A 15,811-nucleotide genomic window follows, 5' to 3' on the forward strand; every position below is an offset into this window, starting at 1 on the left:
TTTTTACATTTGCCTCTAAACCGTTTTGAATATTCTCAGTGTGTATAAAAAACAAATGTGCTTATTTTAATTATGTATGATGCACTTTAATACCTGGAGCTGAATAAATATTAAATCTTATAATATAGATAATAATATAAATTAATTATTAGACAGTAAATCCAACATTATTTGATTAGTATTGAAATAAAATTAAATAAAGATTACTGTTAATAGATTAGTGGGTGCAGTTTAAATATTACTCCAACATAGCACAGAGATAATTCATTTTTTAGTTTAAATTAAAGTTTTAATTGATTAGAGGAAAAATATATTACATCTACGGTCTATATGATATTGAATCCAGGTTCATTTTAAAGTGGTTCTCTCTGATATTTCTGGTTTAATGGACAAAATAATGAGAAAACCTGACACCTAAGTCCATTTTCATCCTGCAGCCTAACAAAACGCCTTCAACAGGCTTCACATCAGAAACATTACAGCTGCTACGTGACAGCGTTACTGCGTTTTATTACATTACAAATATGCACAAAGCAACCACAAATCTTCACATGTAACCTGTAACAGCTGCCAGGACGTCACAAAGCCAGGTGTGTGTGACAGACAGACATGCTGAAGCAGGAGCTGTGGACTGGACTCACCTGTTCAGGAGCCGCTCAGCTGCTTCATGGAGCTACTCTATAGAAGAGAAAATGCTTTCTGTGGCCATTTCCACAGAGGAGCTGCTCACACCTGCTGCTCAGCTACAGGTGTGATCAGGAAGTGAGGAAGAGAGGTGAGTCATCGGAGGGGGAGGGGCTTGGTGTCGTCACAACTTGCTCACCTGAGCGCAGATCGTAGGACAGGTGAGATGCTTCACTCTGCTCTGATTTCTGAACTGTTAAAAAAAATATATATATAAAAATAATCTAAGCTTCCTTCACTGGAATTCCCCCTTTTCAGTTATTCTTTTCACTTTTTCTTTATTTGTCTGGTTGGGCTGGTTTCCAGTTTGTCTTTATTTACAGCAACACTGTGGGGCAGTGACAGCAGCGCCCCCCTGTGGATATATGACTGACTTAGATCAGATAAAGTTAGATTAGAAGCTTTATTGTCATCATAATGCAGTACAACAATATTTAAAAAGAGCTTTCTGAGTAAAATGCATAAAAAGACCTTAAATATTGGCAACGGCCTTAAAAAAAAAAGAAAAAGAAAAGAAAAGAAAATCCCAACTGACACCTACGATGTTCATCTCCCTCCATTAAAGAAAAAACTCACAACAGTCCCTCAAATAACTAGAAACTGAAAAAGGTAATAATAAATAAAAATGTGTTAAATCATGATTTAATGAAATAAGACATTGCTTTTGAATTGTGGTTGAAAAGAATAATTTCTAAAAACAAAACTGTCCCGGACACCCGGGAGGCCTTTGCTGATGAGCAGTGGACCAGAACACCCGTCAGATAAATACGATCAAACCTGAAATGTTTGGTCTGAGTGCTGCTGAAAACTTCTATCCTCTGTTAATCTGTTGAATATTTTCTCCATTTCTTCAATAATTTGCCCAATAAAATGTGAGAAAAATGTAAAAAACCAAATGCAGGTGTTTCCCAAAACCCAAGAGGACGTTTTTTAAAAATATTTAGTTTGTTCACAACCTCGAGATGTTCAGATTACCGTCATATGGGAGGAAAGAAATGAGAAAATATTCACATTTAAGGAGCTGGAAACACAGAATTCAGACTTTTTTCCTGTAAAAAAAAAAATTAAAAAAATACTCAAACCAGATAAATATCAAAACAGTTGTTAGTTACTTTAACAATTAATCAGTTAATTGATCGTTGATAACTTGTATTAAGTCAATTATTTTAAGTTTAAATATGCAAATGAGGCATTATCCTATTAAATATGTGCAAACAGAAATAAATGTCCAGTAGATAAAGTGTTTCAAGGATTCAAGGTCTTTATTGGTCACAAACACAGTTCTACCAGTGAAATGTGTTGAGCTCCTGGTCCACAACAATAAAAATAAGATGAATAAGAATAAGGAATAAAACACACAAGAAGTAAAAAAATATATATGAATGTATACATACATATATATATATAGAGAGAGAGAAATAGCAGAAATAAATAAATCAAATTTCAAAATAGTGCAAAAAGGGAATAAAACAAATAAAAAACATAATAATCAGATTGTGTACATGTACCTTCATTTACATGAATTATGTGTAATTATGAAGTCTGTTCCTGGGAGCCTCAGTGAAGCCTGAGCAGCACCAGAACTCTTCTCGGTGCCACAGAAATGCGACCAGAGGCTCATCTGCACCAGAAACCATCTTTGTCAGCAGCAGCAGCTTTACGGGGAAAACCCGAGCAGCAGGAGGAGGAGGAGGAGGAGGAGGAGGAGGAGTGTCTGCATCACTTGTAGCGCTTCTTCCAGGAAGTACAGCCTGTTGTTCTGCCTTCATGAGAGCTTCAGTGAAGTCTGGCGGATAAAGGACCCAAACAGACGCGGATGGTGGAGGAACCATGTCGGACTCTCTGGAGCGAAGCGCCAAGATGAGCCAGCTGAAGGAGCCGCTGGTCAGGAAGCTCTGCGAGGTTCTGGACAAGTCCAGCAGCAGAGGATGGCGAAAGCTCGGAGAGATAGTCGGCAGTGACAGACGCTTCAAAGTCAGGTGGGCTGGACACGACGTCCCTACAAACACGTTGGTGTCATCAGAAGGAGCTCCAGACACTCTGCAGGTGGTCAGATGTTCACCTCCACGGCTCCTGGTTAAACTGTGACTGCTGAGAATAAACTCACTTTAATGCATCAGTCCTGCAAGAAATCCTGCTGCTACTAAAGTTATAAAGTCAAACTTTAAGTTAAAGTTAAAAACAGATTCAGACAGGTGTGGTTTCAGCGCATGCTCACTGTGGAGGACGTGGTTCAGAGCTGTGACTTATTTATAATAAAAGAATAATTATAATAGCAGGAGGACGCTTCGCACCGCGCATGTGCAACTACAGAGGCGGTGAATGTGTTTGGGCCACAGTCCTGATAGAAGTAGATTCTTCAGGTTGGTTTTACTGTTTAATCAGAGATTTAAAGTCCAGTCTGCAGTTGTTCTCTGTGTTCTGGGTGTATTTATTCTATTAAACAAATCCAGGATGTTTTCTGGAACCTGCAAGTCAAAATGAATTCTAGTATTTCTTATCAGAGCTGTGATGTGATCATGGTTCGGGCTCCACTGGTGGTTCGGGGGTTTTATTGGTTATTCGTAGTCAAGGATACCGATGGCTGATACGTGGAGATTAGGTTATTAGGTTAAAATGAGAACAACACAAACTCTTTTTAACATGTCATTCAGAGTTTATACGCTAACATAGTAGTTTAAGAGACTAATATCAATATCCTGAAACATGTTGAACATCCAGACGTCAGCCGGTCGGTGTTTAGTCGACCTTCATATGATTCAGATGCTGTGTGTTTGTTGTCCGTTTGTTTAACATGTAACTCATAATAATCTTTATTTATGGAGCGTTTGTCATAATCCAGGTTCCAAAGAGCTTCACAAGGACCAGAACAAAAAGTCATGAAACCGTTAGAATTTACAGACAGATCCGGACTGAACACGGAGTGTAAAACCAGAACAGTGTCAGAAGGAAAAGCTCTGATAGAAGAATACCTTCAGAACAGACACAGAGTGGATCAGTGACACCTGCTTTCCTTTATGTCACGACGTGTCGGTTATTCTACCGGCTCCTGACCCGTGTCCTTGTTCCTGTCGATGTGTCTGAGCGGTTCTGACTGAAGCCTGTCGCCCTGCAGCTCCGACGACATGGAGATGTGCTCCCTGAAGGTGCTGGAGCTGGAGGGCAGCCCGAGCCTCATGCTGCTGAGGCTGATGGGAGAGCGAGGCTGCACCACGGGCCACCTCATGGACTACCTCCAGGCGCTGGGCAACCAGGACGCCCTGCTGTGCCTGAAGCCACCAGGTGCAGTGAACCCGCCCCAGCCTGTCGCTGTGCCGTCCAGGTTGTTGTGTTTTTAGCTCAAAGGAGAGTTTGTGACTCACTTCCTGGTGTTCGATGACTCTGCTGATGAGTGCAGCCAGATTACATTTAAACCCTAAAAGCTGCTGATGTGTTGAACCCGTTCAGAACCAGTGTGAGGCTCAGTGGGACTCACAGTGAACCTGTCCTCCTCATGCAGCCCTGCAGATCCTCATCCAGCCCCAGTCTGTGGCTCTGATGTGTGGCCACAACCTGCGCCTCAGCTGCCACGCCGTGGGCAGGTCCCCAGTCCAGTACCAGTGGTTCCGATCCAAGGAGGAGGTGAGCTGCAGCTCCGCACAGCCACACACAGACTTTATCTAATCTGTTCATTTGTCATTTTGCGAAGTGTTTTACTTCCTGTCTCTGTACATCAGCGATCGTGAAGCGTGCTCACTGTGCTGCCTGGAACAGACTCGATGGAAGTTACAGATAAAGCGATGAGCTAAAGAACCAAATGACCAAGTTTGGACTTGAAATCTTCTTTAGCAGCACTTCTCCCAAACACAAAGCGACGCTTGTTGCATCCCAGCTGAACAACTGACAGAAGCCCACATACGTGTGAACAAACCCAACACGACCCACTGCTGTATGACAAACGTTACATCACCTGGTGAACCTGCTGACACGTGTTTCATTCATTGGTCCATAACGGTGACATAATTAACAGTTTTGTTGCATGATGCAGGTGTTTAGCTGTGCACAGGGCGTCAGAAAGGAATCACAGTAACCTACATGTAGTCGTGGTTCAGCTTTCCAGGAGGCTCACCGTCATTTAGCTGCAGTGTGAACGGATTTATTTAACCCCTAAACTCTTCTCTGGTTGTTCAGCACATTGTCATTAAATGAGACGTTCAGAATAAAGTGATTTTGGTGAAACATCGTGACTTTAAGCTCAGGTTAGACGTGATTAGGTTTTCAAACCAAACAACATGTCACAGATGAGTAGTTAAAGAACTGCTGGGAGGCTGAAAAGCTGAAGGTTTTTACAGATTCTGTCTATAACAGATGGACTCATTCTGGTGATTATATTAAAGACAACAAGCCTTTCAAACCCACCGGTGGTTTTTGGGGTCCAGAGGGATAAACTAGTCCCCGCTTGTCTTTCCCACCAACATCTAAATCCTGTTTTCTTTACTGCTGGTCGTCTGAAAAAAATGAAAAGTCAACCTTACATCTAACATCTACATCCTTCTACAGACTGATGTGTTCTTTGCATCGCCAGCATTCACAACAAATCAGACCTGAACGCTGTTCTCTGCAGTTTAAAAAGCCTCTTTAGTGAGCAGAGGTCCGACATTACGTCGTACGTGTTTGCTGAGCTACTGTGGAGCTCAGAGCCACAGACAGAACCTGGAACAGCGACTAGAGGCTGAAGTTCAGCCTGCAGGTGCTTCTTTCTGGAATCACTTCGCCTTCTGACGTAATGTGCTTCACAACTTCAGGTGCCCAACAGCTCCTCTCCAGACCTGGTCATCAGTCCGGTCCAGCTGAAGGACGCCGGCTTTTACATCTGCAGGGTCAACAGCGGAGACGCCTTCGAGTTCAGCCAGTGGGTTCAGGTGGACGTCCTGAACGCCGGCGTGTCTTACGGTGAGGAACTGCCAGCGTTTGAGTTTTGCTTCTGAACCAAGAACCTTCCAGCTCATGTCTCCTCCTCCTGCGCCTCCAGGGCAGAGTTACCACTCCTTAGACGGCCGGCTGAAGCTGGTCGTCCAGCCTCAGTCCCAGCGGCTGCACGACGGCGAAACCCTGCAGCTGGAGTGTGGAGCCGTCGGACGTCCGATCCCTCGATACCAGTGGCACAGAAACGGAGTCCCGATCCCAAACGCCACCAAGAGGAAGCTGGTGGTGAGGAGAGGCTGCTGGAGACGTTGTGCTACATGCCATGACCTGGAAGCTGTTTGCTTACTAGACTGAGCTGTTGTTATCTACCGCTGCTTCCAGATTCCTCACGTGATGCAGGATCTCCACGGCAGGTATCGCTGCGAGATCAGCAGCAGCAGCAGCAGCAGCTCTGAGAGGATGTGGACCAATGAGGTGGACGTTGTCATAGGTACGTCGCCCTCCAGGATGTCTCATTAATGCTATGAACCGTCTCTGTTGTCGTGATAACTGAGCGATTATCTGCCTCTGTTCTTAACTGAAAGCCCCGAGGATCTCTGTCCAGATCACAGGGGCAATGGAGTGCTCTGAAGGTAACAGCGGACAGACCGGGTCCATTTAGTCCGGTGTGATAGATAGCCCTGGTACCAATCAGCAGACGGTCGCTGCATGCAGGCGATGATCAGAACTCTGTTTAGGGTCGCTCCTGTACATGCATGTGGGTCAAAATCTGGATTCCTGCCACATGAACACTAACCAGCATGTCCGGGTTTGATCTGCAGGTTGACCGTGCATGCATTTGATCTGACTAATGTCTTTACTTCAAATCAGTCGTACGTTGATGGATGGCAGTTTTCTGATTCTGTTATTGTCAACAAATCCCACAAAAGACGGAAATCGAAACATCTCATGAAATCCTGTCATGATGTGTGTTTTAGAAGAAATACTGACAGAAGGCGTCTCGTACCGCTGCAGCCACTCAGCAGCACGGTGATGCAGAGACTTCAGCTCGGTGTGTTTCCCAGTAATGTGGCTTTCCCAGTTTGTTCCTCCTCAGTGATCCGGATTCAGGGCGATGAAGGAGCTGCACGACTAACTTCAAACGTTTGTTTTAAAGTTTGGCTCAAACATAGAAATCAGCCTCCTGGAGCAGAATCAGGGATCTCTATCTAAGGATACCTGCCAGCTTTGCTCATTACACTTCATAACCATCCACACACCCTTCTTTTATTTTTTATTTACATGTGAACGTCTGACTTTAAGCTAAGAGTGCTGGTGGATCACCGTGTTGACTCTTATGAGGGTGGTTGGAGGTACTATCTATCTAAATATGCTCTGATTTAACTTTTATAAAAGCCGACTTTAAAGTTCTTAATTCATTTTATTGACATTTTTGAGCCGAAGCAGGTATTTTGGGCGTCATAAACTAGAAAATATCATCAAAATCTAGACAAAAACAGACAATTTCTACAACGTTTCAGAACAAATGTCATATAAGTCAGAGTATATATAATATAAGAATCATTATGAGGACAGTTGAAAGTGATGTTTGACTAAATTATTCAAACTAGCAGACGAGGAGCTGAACAAATGAAAAGTGAATTTAAATCTTGTTGTTCACACACCGTGACTGTGAATCTATGCAGAGTTAGCATGACTCAACATTAAAGGGAAATAAACCAAAGCCATGCTGTGATATGCAGGGTATTGTCTTCTTAAACCTGAACCTCCCGTTAAGAAATGAAACCAAAACACTCCACCACCGACGGGTTGGAGCTTGTTGCTGCCTTGCTGGTCTGTACGTGGGACTTGTTGGCAATCAGAAAAACACAGAACATCACTAACGTTTACAGTTCATTATGATCAGCTGACCTGATTGCATGAACGTCAGCTGTGAGCTTCACCTTCCCTTTAACCAATCAGCCATCACTGTTTTCTTCTATCACAGACGTAAAAAGCTCAAACGATGGTAATTAATCCGTGTTTTTCCTTCCTAGATGACATTTACGCCATCGGAGAAGGTAATTATCGTCGACCAGCATTTACACGTGATTCAAACACACGTTTTTCTGACTGGCTGTTTGATTTCAGGCTCCGGTGACTTCTTGCTCAACAGTATTCCAGATCAGCTGTACGGTGAGCGTCTCTGAACACATCTGTTTTCATGCCCTTACTAGAGTTTTGTCAGTGTTTGTACTAACTGGAGATAGCACATTGTTCCTCTGAATGTGTGGCAGGTATGTCTGCTATCGTCAGAATCTTCAGAATTAGTTCCTCCCTCAATATGAACACCAGAATAAAGATGTGAAACTCTCTTCTAACAGTCGATGTCACTTGAAGCGTAACTACAGAGTAATGTCTATTTAAAAAAGCACAATATCACTAAAAACCAGGAAATAAGAGTTGAGGCCTCACGCGGCATCAATCAGCGATTACATGGTTGTGTTTGGTCCACTTCCTCCCTCTGAGCTTTTCTTAGTAACTGTGATTGTGATCAACGCCATCTGAATTTCTAGTGTTCGATTTCACTTCTCTACTGGTTGTGATTTTTCTGAAAGTTTTGTTCTTTCACATGAAACAGTCCAGTACATGCAAACTGTTGACTTGATGTGACCGTCGCCTGCAGCTAAAGGCCACGTGCTGGAACAAATAACAAATAATAATTAAAGCTGCAACCGGCGATGGACGGGTCCTCACTGTTTGATTGTCGGCCATCGCGCACGTCGGGTTGTGGCGCAAACGTGCTCCGGGCGGGACTCTGATCCGGCGTGTCAACTTTCGGGCAGATCAGAGCAGGTGCGGCCTAGTTACGAGCCACTTCCTGTTTAATGGCGAGCCGAGGTGGCGTGGCGTGCTGGCGGCGTGCTCTGGTTTGGACTCAGACCATGTGTCTAAAGTTTCAGGCAGATCGGGGCACGTACAGTCCAGTTACACTGCACGTCCTCTTTTATGGCGGTGACCTTTTTCAAAATGGCGGACTTCCTGTTGGGTTTAGGGGTTGGTGCTGATTGACTTTTTTGTGCGTCCTGACCTCCTACGTATGCCCACTGAATTTCTTAGGTTTAAGTGAAACGGGACTCCGACGGGACTCCGTTGAACGCCGGAAACACAACAAAAATGCGCACAATGGCCTTTCATCGAAGTTGCGTGGGCTGCCAAATATTATAGGGGGCGCTGTTGAGCCGTGTTGCGTTTTAGAGCTTGGCTCTGGTCGACTCTTTTGTCCATCCTGACCTGCTCCATGTGCCTACCAAATTGCGTAGCTCTAGACCAAACGTACTTCCGATGGGACTCCGTTGAAATTTTCAAGGGGGCGCTGTGGAGCCGTTTGGACACTGACACACCCAGTTCCTTTAAAATATAACATCTGTCGCCAGTTCTGGTGTGTGTGGTGATTTTGGCGAGTTTTCGGGCATGTTTAGACCCTCAAAAACGTGTCTGTAGAGATGATAATAAACCGTAGGGCTACGATAGGGAATAGGGTCCTTGCCCTGGTGGGATCGGACCCTAATGAGATTCAGGGCTACAGATTAGCTGCCAGTGATCAGAACCTCCTGAACAGATTTCATTTCACTCGTCTTATTTAAACCTCATGTATCAAGGGTTTGCTGCTGACGTGTGGTGCCATCAGGCCAAAGATGAAGCAGCCGTATGTTTGCAGCCAGAACATCTGTCTTCACTGTGGGCCCGTTTAAAAATCTAAATATATTTATTCTGAATTGGAACCAAAAAAAGTCTTGCTGTGGGCGTTTTTTAGTTTGTTGTCTTTGCAGCAGACTGGATGCTGACGTGGTTTACGTTCAGGTTCCAGTTCTTTCCACTCGTGTCTTTTGTCACATGCGGGTAGTTTAACGAGTCTGCCTTCATCTCTCCCTCGTTTCGGACCCCAGCGACCGACAAAGTGGCGCTGCTGATCGGAAACCTGTCGTACCAGAACCACCCGCAGCTCAAGGCTCCCATGGTGGACGTGTACGACCTCACCAACCTGCTGCGCCAGCTGAACTTCAAGGTGGTCTCGCTGCTGGATCTCACAGAGTCGGAGATGAGGAACGCCGTCGACGAGTTCCTGCTGCTGCTGCACAAAGGCGTCTACGGTAGGCTGGGCTGTACGGACCTCTGGCTGGTTCTAGATGTGGATCCAGACCAGCTGGTGACAGGAACTCTAAACTCCTTTATGCCTTTGAAACAGACAATATTAAACATTTCCTGACAGTAACCACACAGATCTCTAGAACTCCTCCCTAACGCTCACCTCTGCTTCAGGCCTGCTGTACTACGCTGGTCACGGGTACGAGAACTACGGGAACAGCTTCATGGTGCCGGTGGACGCTCCGAACCCGTACCGGTCGGCCAACTGTCTGTGTGTGCAGAGCATCCTGAAGCTGATGCAGGAGAAGGAGACGGGCCTCAATGTGTTTCTGCTGGACATGTGCAGGAAGAGGTGAGTCCTCCCACTTTGTTTTGTTAAACGGAGATTAAATTATTATTCTGACACGAGGAGTGTGAGGAGACGGTTATGTCTGAATGATAAAGCAGCCAAGAGCAGAGAGTTTAGGCTTCAGATTCACACAGTCACTAAAATATGAGCAAATATTCACATTACTGCCACAAATGGACTTCAGATTTTTCAGGTATTTTACACTTACACCCTGTTTGTCTTTAAATGAAGTGACATCTACAGGATTTAGTGGCTTAAACCAACAATTACTGTCATTATTGTGGAGCAGTGAGAGCACCAAGCTACACAAATAAATCAATAAAAGAATATTAAAATAAAAGTGGAAATAAAATGAAGAATAAATAGAATAAAAAATAAACAATGTGGCGATATGAGCCGAGTGCAGATTCATGGCTGTGAGCTGATGTAGACGTCACAGTCCCATCAGGGATGCTGCTGGTGTTACAGCCTGGATGTGCATCGGACACATTTTATAGATTTATGTTTACTTTCTAGGAATATCCACGATAACAGCGCTCCAAACATCGTCCTGAGGGTCACGGCCAACATCGTCTTTGGATACGCTACGTAAGTCTGATTGAAAATGAACTCGAGAGGCTTTTTCTAGTCACAGATATAAAACAGTGAGCGTTCTGTTGGACCGTTTAGGTGCCAAGACGCCGAAGCCTTCGAGCTGAGCTCCAGCGGCTTCACCAACGGCGTGTTCGTCAAGTTTCTGAAGAAGCGTCTCCTGGACGACGAGAAGATCACGGTGGTGCTGGACAGAGTGGCTGAAGGTTAGAGACGACAGAAACGCCTCGTACAGTAGCTTCAGACCCAGGCAGCAATAAATCAGAACCATGAGGACTGATGAAGGATCAACGGACCGGTTTAACATGCAGCTGCTGGGTTTCAGGTTATCCTTTAATCGATTTAATTAAAAGCAGCGTGCTTTACATTATTAATGTAAATGTTGTGTCCTCTGGCTTGTGGGCTGCTGCAGTTTCCTGTAAGTGGAAGGAAACTTACTGACGCATCAAAGATTCAACTTTAACATGAGCTCAGAGTAACTTCATTAAAAATGAAATGACCTCACAGAGGGCTGCACGGTGGCTCAGTGGTTAGCACCTTCGCCTCACAGCTAGAAGGTTGATGAGGTGAGGACACCCGGGATCTTCCTGCGTGGAGTCTCCATGTTCTCCCCGTGCAGCGTGGGTTCTCTCCGGGTTCTCCGGCTTCCTCCCACAGTCCAGAAACATGCTGAGGTTAATTGGTGATTGTAAATTGTCCGTAGGTGTGAATGTGAGTGTGCTTGGTTGTCTGTCTCTAAGTGTAGCCCTGTGATAGACTGGTTACCGTCCAGGTGAACCTGCCTTCACCCTGAGTCAGCTGGGATAGGCTCCGCCCCCCACAGTGAGGATGAAGGTGTAGAGATGATGGATGGATGCTTCCAGCCTCTCTGTCTCTTTGTGTGCTCCGGTGTGTTGCTGTAATGCTGCCGTGTCATCTGTTTTCAGATATGGGTCAGTTTGACGCTACGAAGGGGAAGCAGGCTCTGGAGATCCGCAGCAGTCTGTCCGAGAGGAGAGCGCTGACCGATCCTATTCTGCCCGGCGACAGCGCTGACCTCGCTCACGCTCACAGCCGCCAGTGGGCGAAAGCTCACGGTGAGTTGACGACTAACACGGCAGCAGTTTGCTATCAATGCAGCGGGAAGCTCGTAGCCGCTGACAGCAGCTCAGGATTCTGGGTAATGATGACGCTTGGCGAGAGGATTCAATTCAATTCAATTCAATTCAATTTTATTTGTATAGCGCATATTTACAACAACAAGTCATCTCATAGCGCGTCACCTGGTGACGACATCATCACCCCTCCGTCTTCCATCAGCTCATCAATAGCTGATGTTAGAACACATCAGTGTTGCTGTGAGGGAAACCACCGACTACAGCTGGTTTAACTGGGATTCATCAGCCTGCTTGCTGAACGAGGGACATCTTTGCCTTTTTTAAAATTTTTAAATCATTTTTTGGGAAAAACACTTCACAGTTTACAAAGCTAGTTATAGTAGGTGGTTCTATAACTATAGAACTGCATTAAACCCTTAAACCCTACCTACGTACAGAAAAATGTCTAAACGTGTGTCTACAGATGTTTTACTTTCACACATCTGTAATCATACAGATGCAGTCGTCCTGTTTTAATCCTCTTACGTGTGTTTATCTCACATGTGAGGTTATAAGTTTAATCCACTCGCTTCATTTTACATATTTGGTAGACTTAGTGTTTTTTAAATCGTCAGGAGAAAGTCGGTTGTTCCATGTTGAATATGTCCAGAATGATGTGACGCTCCGGTGTGGGTGCTGCTGACCTTCAACATTTTCAGTCTGAAATAAGTGAAATCTCACCTTCTCTTAGCTGATGTGAGACTAAAACAGATTTCTTTTGCTTCAGTGAAACTTTGTAGGATTCTTTTTAATAACATCAGCAGCGACTGTTTGTTTGATGAACGTATCTAGAAATGTTATGAGTTCATTCTTAGAGCACTGATGAGAACATCTGTCTTCTGTAATGAAACACTGAACGGTGTGGATGTGGGAATGCAGCCCAAACACCAGGTGACGGTTTATAAGTTCATCACATGTGAAGTAGCTGAATGTGGTTTGTGTGTCGCTGCAGAGCTTCCTGAGAGCATGTCTCTGGACTTCGACTGCGGCGCTCAGATCAAGTTGGGCTTCGCCGCCGAGTTCTCCAACGTGCTCGTCATCTACACCCACATCGTGAAGAAGCCGGAGGACATGTCCTCCTGCCAGGCTCACGTCACCGACTTCTCACAGGTCACCACGTTCACATCAGCGCTGGTTTACAGAAAGCAGAGGGTTCCTCATCGCTCTAACCTGCTTTTCTCACCACAGGACCTGGATGTGGATCCTAAAGAGATGAACAGAGAGACTCCAGAGGAGACGGGGATCTACCTCCTGTCCAGCTGCCTGCCCCAGCACTGCCTCTACACCAGACTGAGCTCGCTGCAGAAGCTCCGGGTAAAAACTCAAACATGTAGGCAGAACATTTAGACACATTTGGTCCTGTTTCAGTGAGACAAGGATCCAAATGTAGAAACGACGGCAGGTATTTAAGAAACAGAAAGCAAGCTTTAATCAACAAGCTGACAGAAAAGCAAACCACATCCATCCATCATCTCTACACCTTCATCCTCACTGTGGGGGGCGGAGCCTATCTCAGCTGACTCAGGGTGAAGGCAGGTTCACCTGGACAGGTAACCAGTCTATCACAGGGCTACACTTAGAGACAGACAACCAAGCACACTCACATTCACACCTACGGACAATTTACAATCACCAATTAACCTCAGCATGTTTCTGGACTGTGGGAGGAAGCCGGAGAACCCGGAGAGAACCCACGCTGCACGGGGAGAACATGGAGACTCCACACAGGAAGATCCCGGGTGTCCTCACCGGGACGCCAACCGGCGACCTTCTAGCTGTGAGGCCACGGTGCTAACCACTGAACCACCTGCAGCGCTGTCGTAGCAGATCTACTTTGTGTAGCTACAGAGAAGCGGTCATGACTCATAGAAACAACAGATTCATCCTTCATGTTTGTTGATGCCACTGTTTCTCTGCTGACCTCACAGGAGGAGCTGGTCTTCACCGTCTGCCTTCAGGGCACTTTTGCCTCCATGGACGACGACCATCCCGTCCACTGGACCAAGAGCGTCAACATCGGCAAGCCGCTGATCGCTCGGCTGGACCTCCACCGGGCCATGAGGCGGAACAGCTGCCTGCAGACCTGCCTGATGCCCCACAGCCCGTCCCACAGCCCCTGCCACAGCCCCGGGCCCGAGCACCGCCTCCACCCCCACCACGCGTCGCTGCAGGCCCAGGACTGCAACCGGCTCTCCCCGCAGCAGCGCTACCTGGACATCTGTGAGCATCTCCAGGGTGCGGTGGGCGGCTGCGGGGAGCCCTACTACGACCACCTGAGCCAGTGTCGCTTCGAGCCGCCGTGCGACTCGCCCGAGGGGCTGTCGAGCTCACCGGGGCGACTCAGCATCCCCATAGAGGCCAGCGACGACATCGTCGAGCTGCAGACGGTGTTCATCAACAGCCTGCAGCTCCAGTGAAGCACACAGGAGCACTAACAGCTGCTGCTTCCTCTGTTACACGCTGTGAAAAGATTTTATATTCTTGAATTTATACTCAGTGTTTGTCTCAACTAACTGTATGCTGTATGAAAAAGAGCATCTCAGTGAGCTGACAGAGGGGTGACTGATGCGGCTTTAGTTTTTTAGGGCTTTTAAACAGAACTGGAGTTGTTTCTCTGACAGAGACTGATGCTAATTATAATGTAGGTAAAGGAGCATTAAGACGAAGAAGAGCATCATCGTAGTTTTATCAGATAATCAACCTGAGGAGAGCCAGACTGATGACAGACTGTTTAGTGTTTGTATTCCTAAATTTAAAATTGATAACCAGTTCATTTACGGTTCCTAACCTGAGGTTTGAGTCCCTAGAAAGGGTCACAGAAGAAATCTGAGAGGTCATGAGATGATTGGTTACAGAAACAAAGAGGAAAAATCAACACAGAACTTTCCCTTCTTTCATTGTTTTCTGTTCTCAGAACAGTTGCTTTTTGTGAAATATTTCAAAGTTTTTTTTATCTTTGTACCTCAAAATATTACTTAAATCAAACAGTCAGATATTTAAAATGTGACAAGAGGCTAAAAGTAGGCTGTCTTTCATAATGCTTCATATTTTTATAAGCTTATACTCTTTTATATATAAAAAAAAGAATCTGAAAGCTAAGTAGTAGCTTTAGCTGTTATATAAATGCAGTGATGTGAGATGTATATTATTTCTACCAGAATTTCTTAAATCTAAAGTAGCTTAAACTGGAAAAACTTACCTCAAAATGTATTAATGTATGATATTTGAATAAATGTTCTTTCCCCCAGTGATCCGTGACACGTCTGAGATGAAATATAATTAAAAGCCTTCACACACACACAGAGCTGGTCTTTGTTTCCTGAGTCAGTGCTCCCTCAGGATGGCAGCAGAAGGCCTCTGTGGTAGAAACGTAGACCAGCAGCCTCCCAACTCTCTGCATTATAATCAGAACCACACTTATACTATCCACTATATACTGTACAGCTTTGGAGGGCTATTTTTACCGTTTATTTCATTACAGACTACAGAATGCTTGGCCTTAAATGTAATTAGTAAGTGAATAACATATTCAAAATGGATTCCTTCAACATCTCCTGTTATTCGTGACGTTCACACAACACACCTGCCTGCAGTAGACTGAAAGCAGGAGTCACTTAAATGATCTGATGACATCCTAATATTTATTTTCTCGCTCTTATTTGTCACATTATCAAGCTAGAAAATAAAACTATGCAGATTTACAGTCTTAAGGAACATTTTATTTTTCCTTTCTGACCATGCAACTAATTCTCTTTTTACAAAATGACGCAAAAATGATGTGAAAATTGTGCCAAAAAGCAGTTTTTACTGTTTGAAATGGATGAAACAGATAAAACGGCACAAGGCAGGACAGCTAGCTCGCATATGGTCATCAGACACAGTTGTTTAAAGGTTTCCAGACGTTTAGGTAGATGTTCATGTGATTACAAAGAAATATTAAAGCCGCAAGCGGCGATGGACGGGTCCTCGCCCTACGCTTGTCGGCCTTCGCGCACGGCGGGACTGTGATCCGGCATGT

General features: G+C 45.1%; 2 protein-coding genes across 3 annotated transcripts in view; one reads left to right on the top strand and one right to left on the bottom strand.

Annotated features, from left to right (window-relative positions):
- prlrb (prolactin receptor b) overlaps nt 1-728 on the bottom strand; it is a 9,821-nt gene extending 9,093 nt beyond the window's left edge. Inside the window, exon 1 of the mRNA XM_008294154.1 lies at nt 642-728. The gene's annotated coding sequence lies outside the window, so the exon portion shown is untranslated. The remainder of the gene's footprint in view (nt 1-641) is intronic.
- Nucleotides 729-2,429: 1,701 nt separating this feature from the next.
- On the top strand, nt 2,430-15,093 carry malt1 (MALT paracaspase 1). 2 transcript variants are annotated; one of them, XM_008294155.1, is made up of 17 exons: nt 2,430-2,663; nt 3,800-3,966; nt 4,184-4,305; nt 5,469-5,616; nt 5,696-5,874; nt 5,971-6,079; nt 6,174-6,221; nt 7,626-7,649; nt 7,720-7,764; nt 9,519-9,722; nt 9,892-10,069; nt 10,583-10,654; nt 10,736-10,863; nt 11,584-11,733; nt 12,746-12,903; nt 12,982-13,107; nt 13,722-15,093. In XM_008294155.1, exons 1-17 carry the CDS (start codon nt 2,515-2,517, stop codon nt 14,208-14,210), a joined length of 2,496 nt encoding a protein of 831 aa, XP_008292377.1. In that variant the 5' UTR covers nt 2,430-2,514; the 3' UTR covers nt 14,211-15,093. The 2 variants fall into 2 exon arrangements, with proteins under 2 accessions (XP_008292377.1, XP_008292378.1); XM_008294156.1 differs by lacking the exon at nt 6,174-6,221.
- Nucleotides 15,094-15,811: the final 718 nt, after the last annotated feature.

This window comes from Stegastes partitus, unplaced genomic scaffold, assembly GCF_000690725.1.
Source record: "Stegastes partitus isolate 25-593 unplaced genomic scaffold, Stegastes_partitus-1.0.2 Scaffold945, whole genome shotgun sequence".
Classification (NCBI taxonomy): Eukaryota; Metazoa; Chordata; class Actinopteri; family Pomacentridae; genus Stegastes; species Stegastes partitus.

What these genes read in the sequence shown, in the direction of transcription:
- malt1 (XM_008294155.1), top strand. Translation starts at nt 2,515, where the DNA reads ATGTCGGACTCTCTGGAGCGAAGCGCCAAGATGAGCCAGCTGAAGGAG. An exon ending in GCTGTGCCTGAAGCCACCAG is followed by an intron (nt 3,967 to 4,183) that starts GTGCAGTGAACC and finishes CTCCTCATGCAG; the next exon opens with CCCTGCAGATCCTCATCCAG. An exon ending in TGAGGTGGACGTTGTCATAG is followed by an intron (nt 6,080 to 6,173) that starts GTACGTCGCCCT and finishes CTTAACTGAAAG; the next exon opens with CCCCGAGGATCTCTGTCCAG.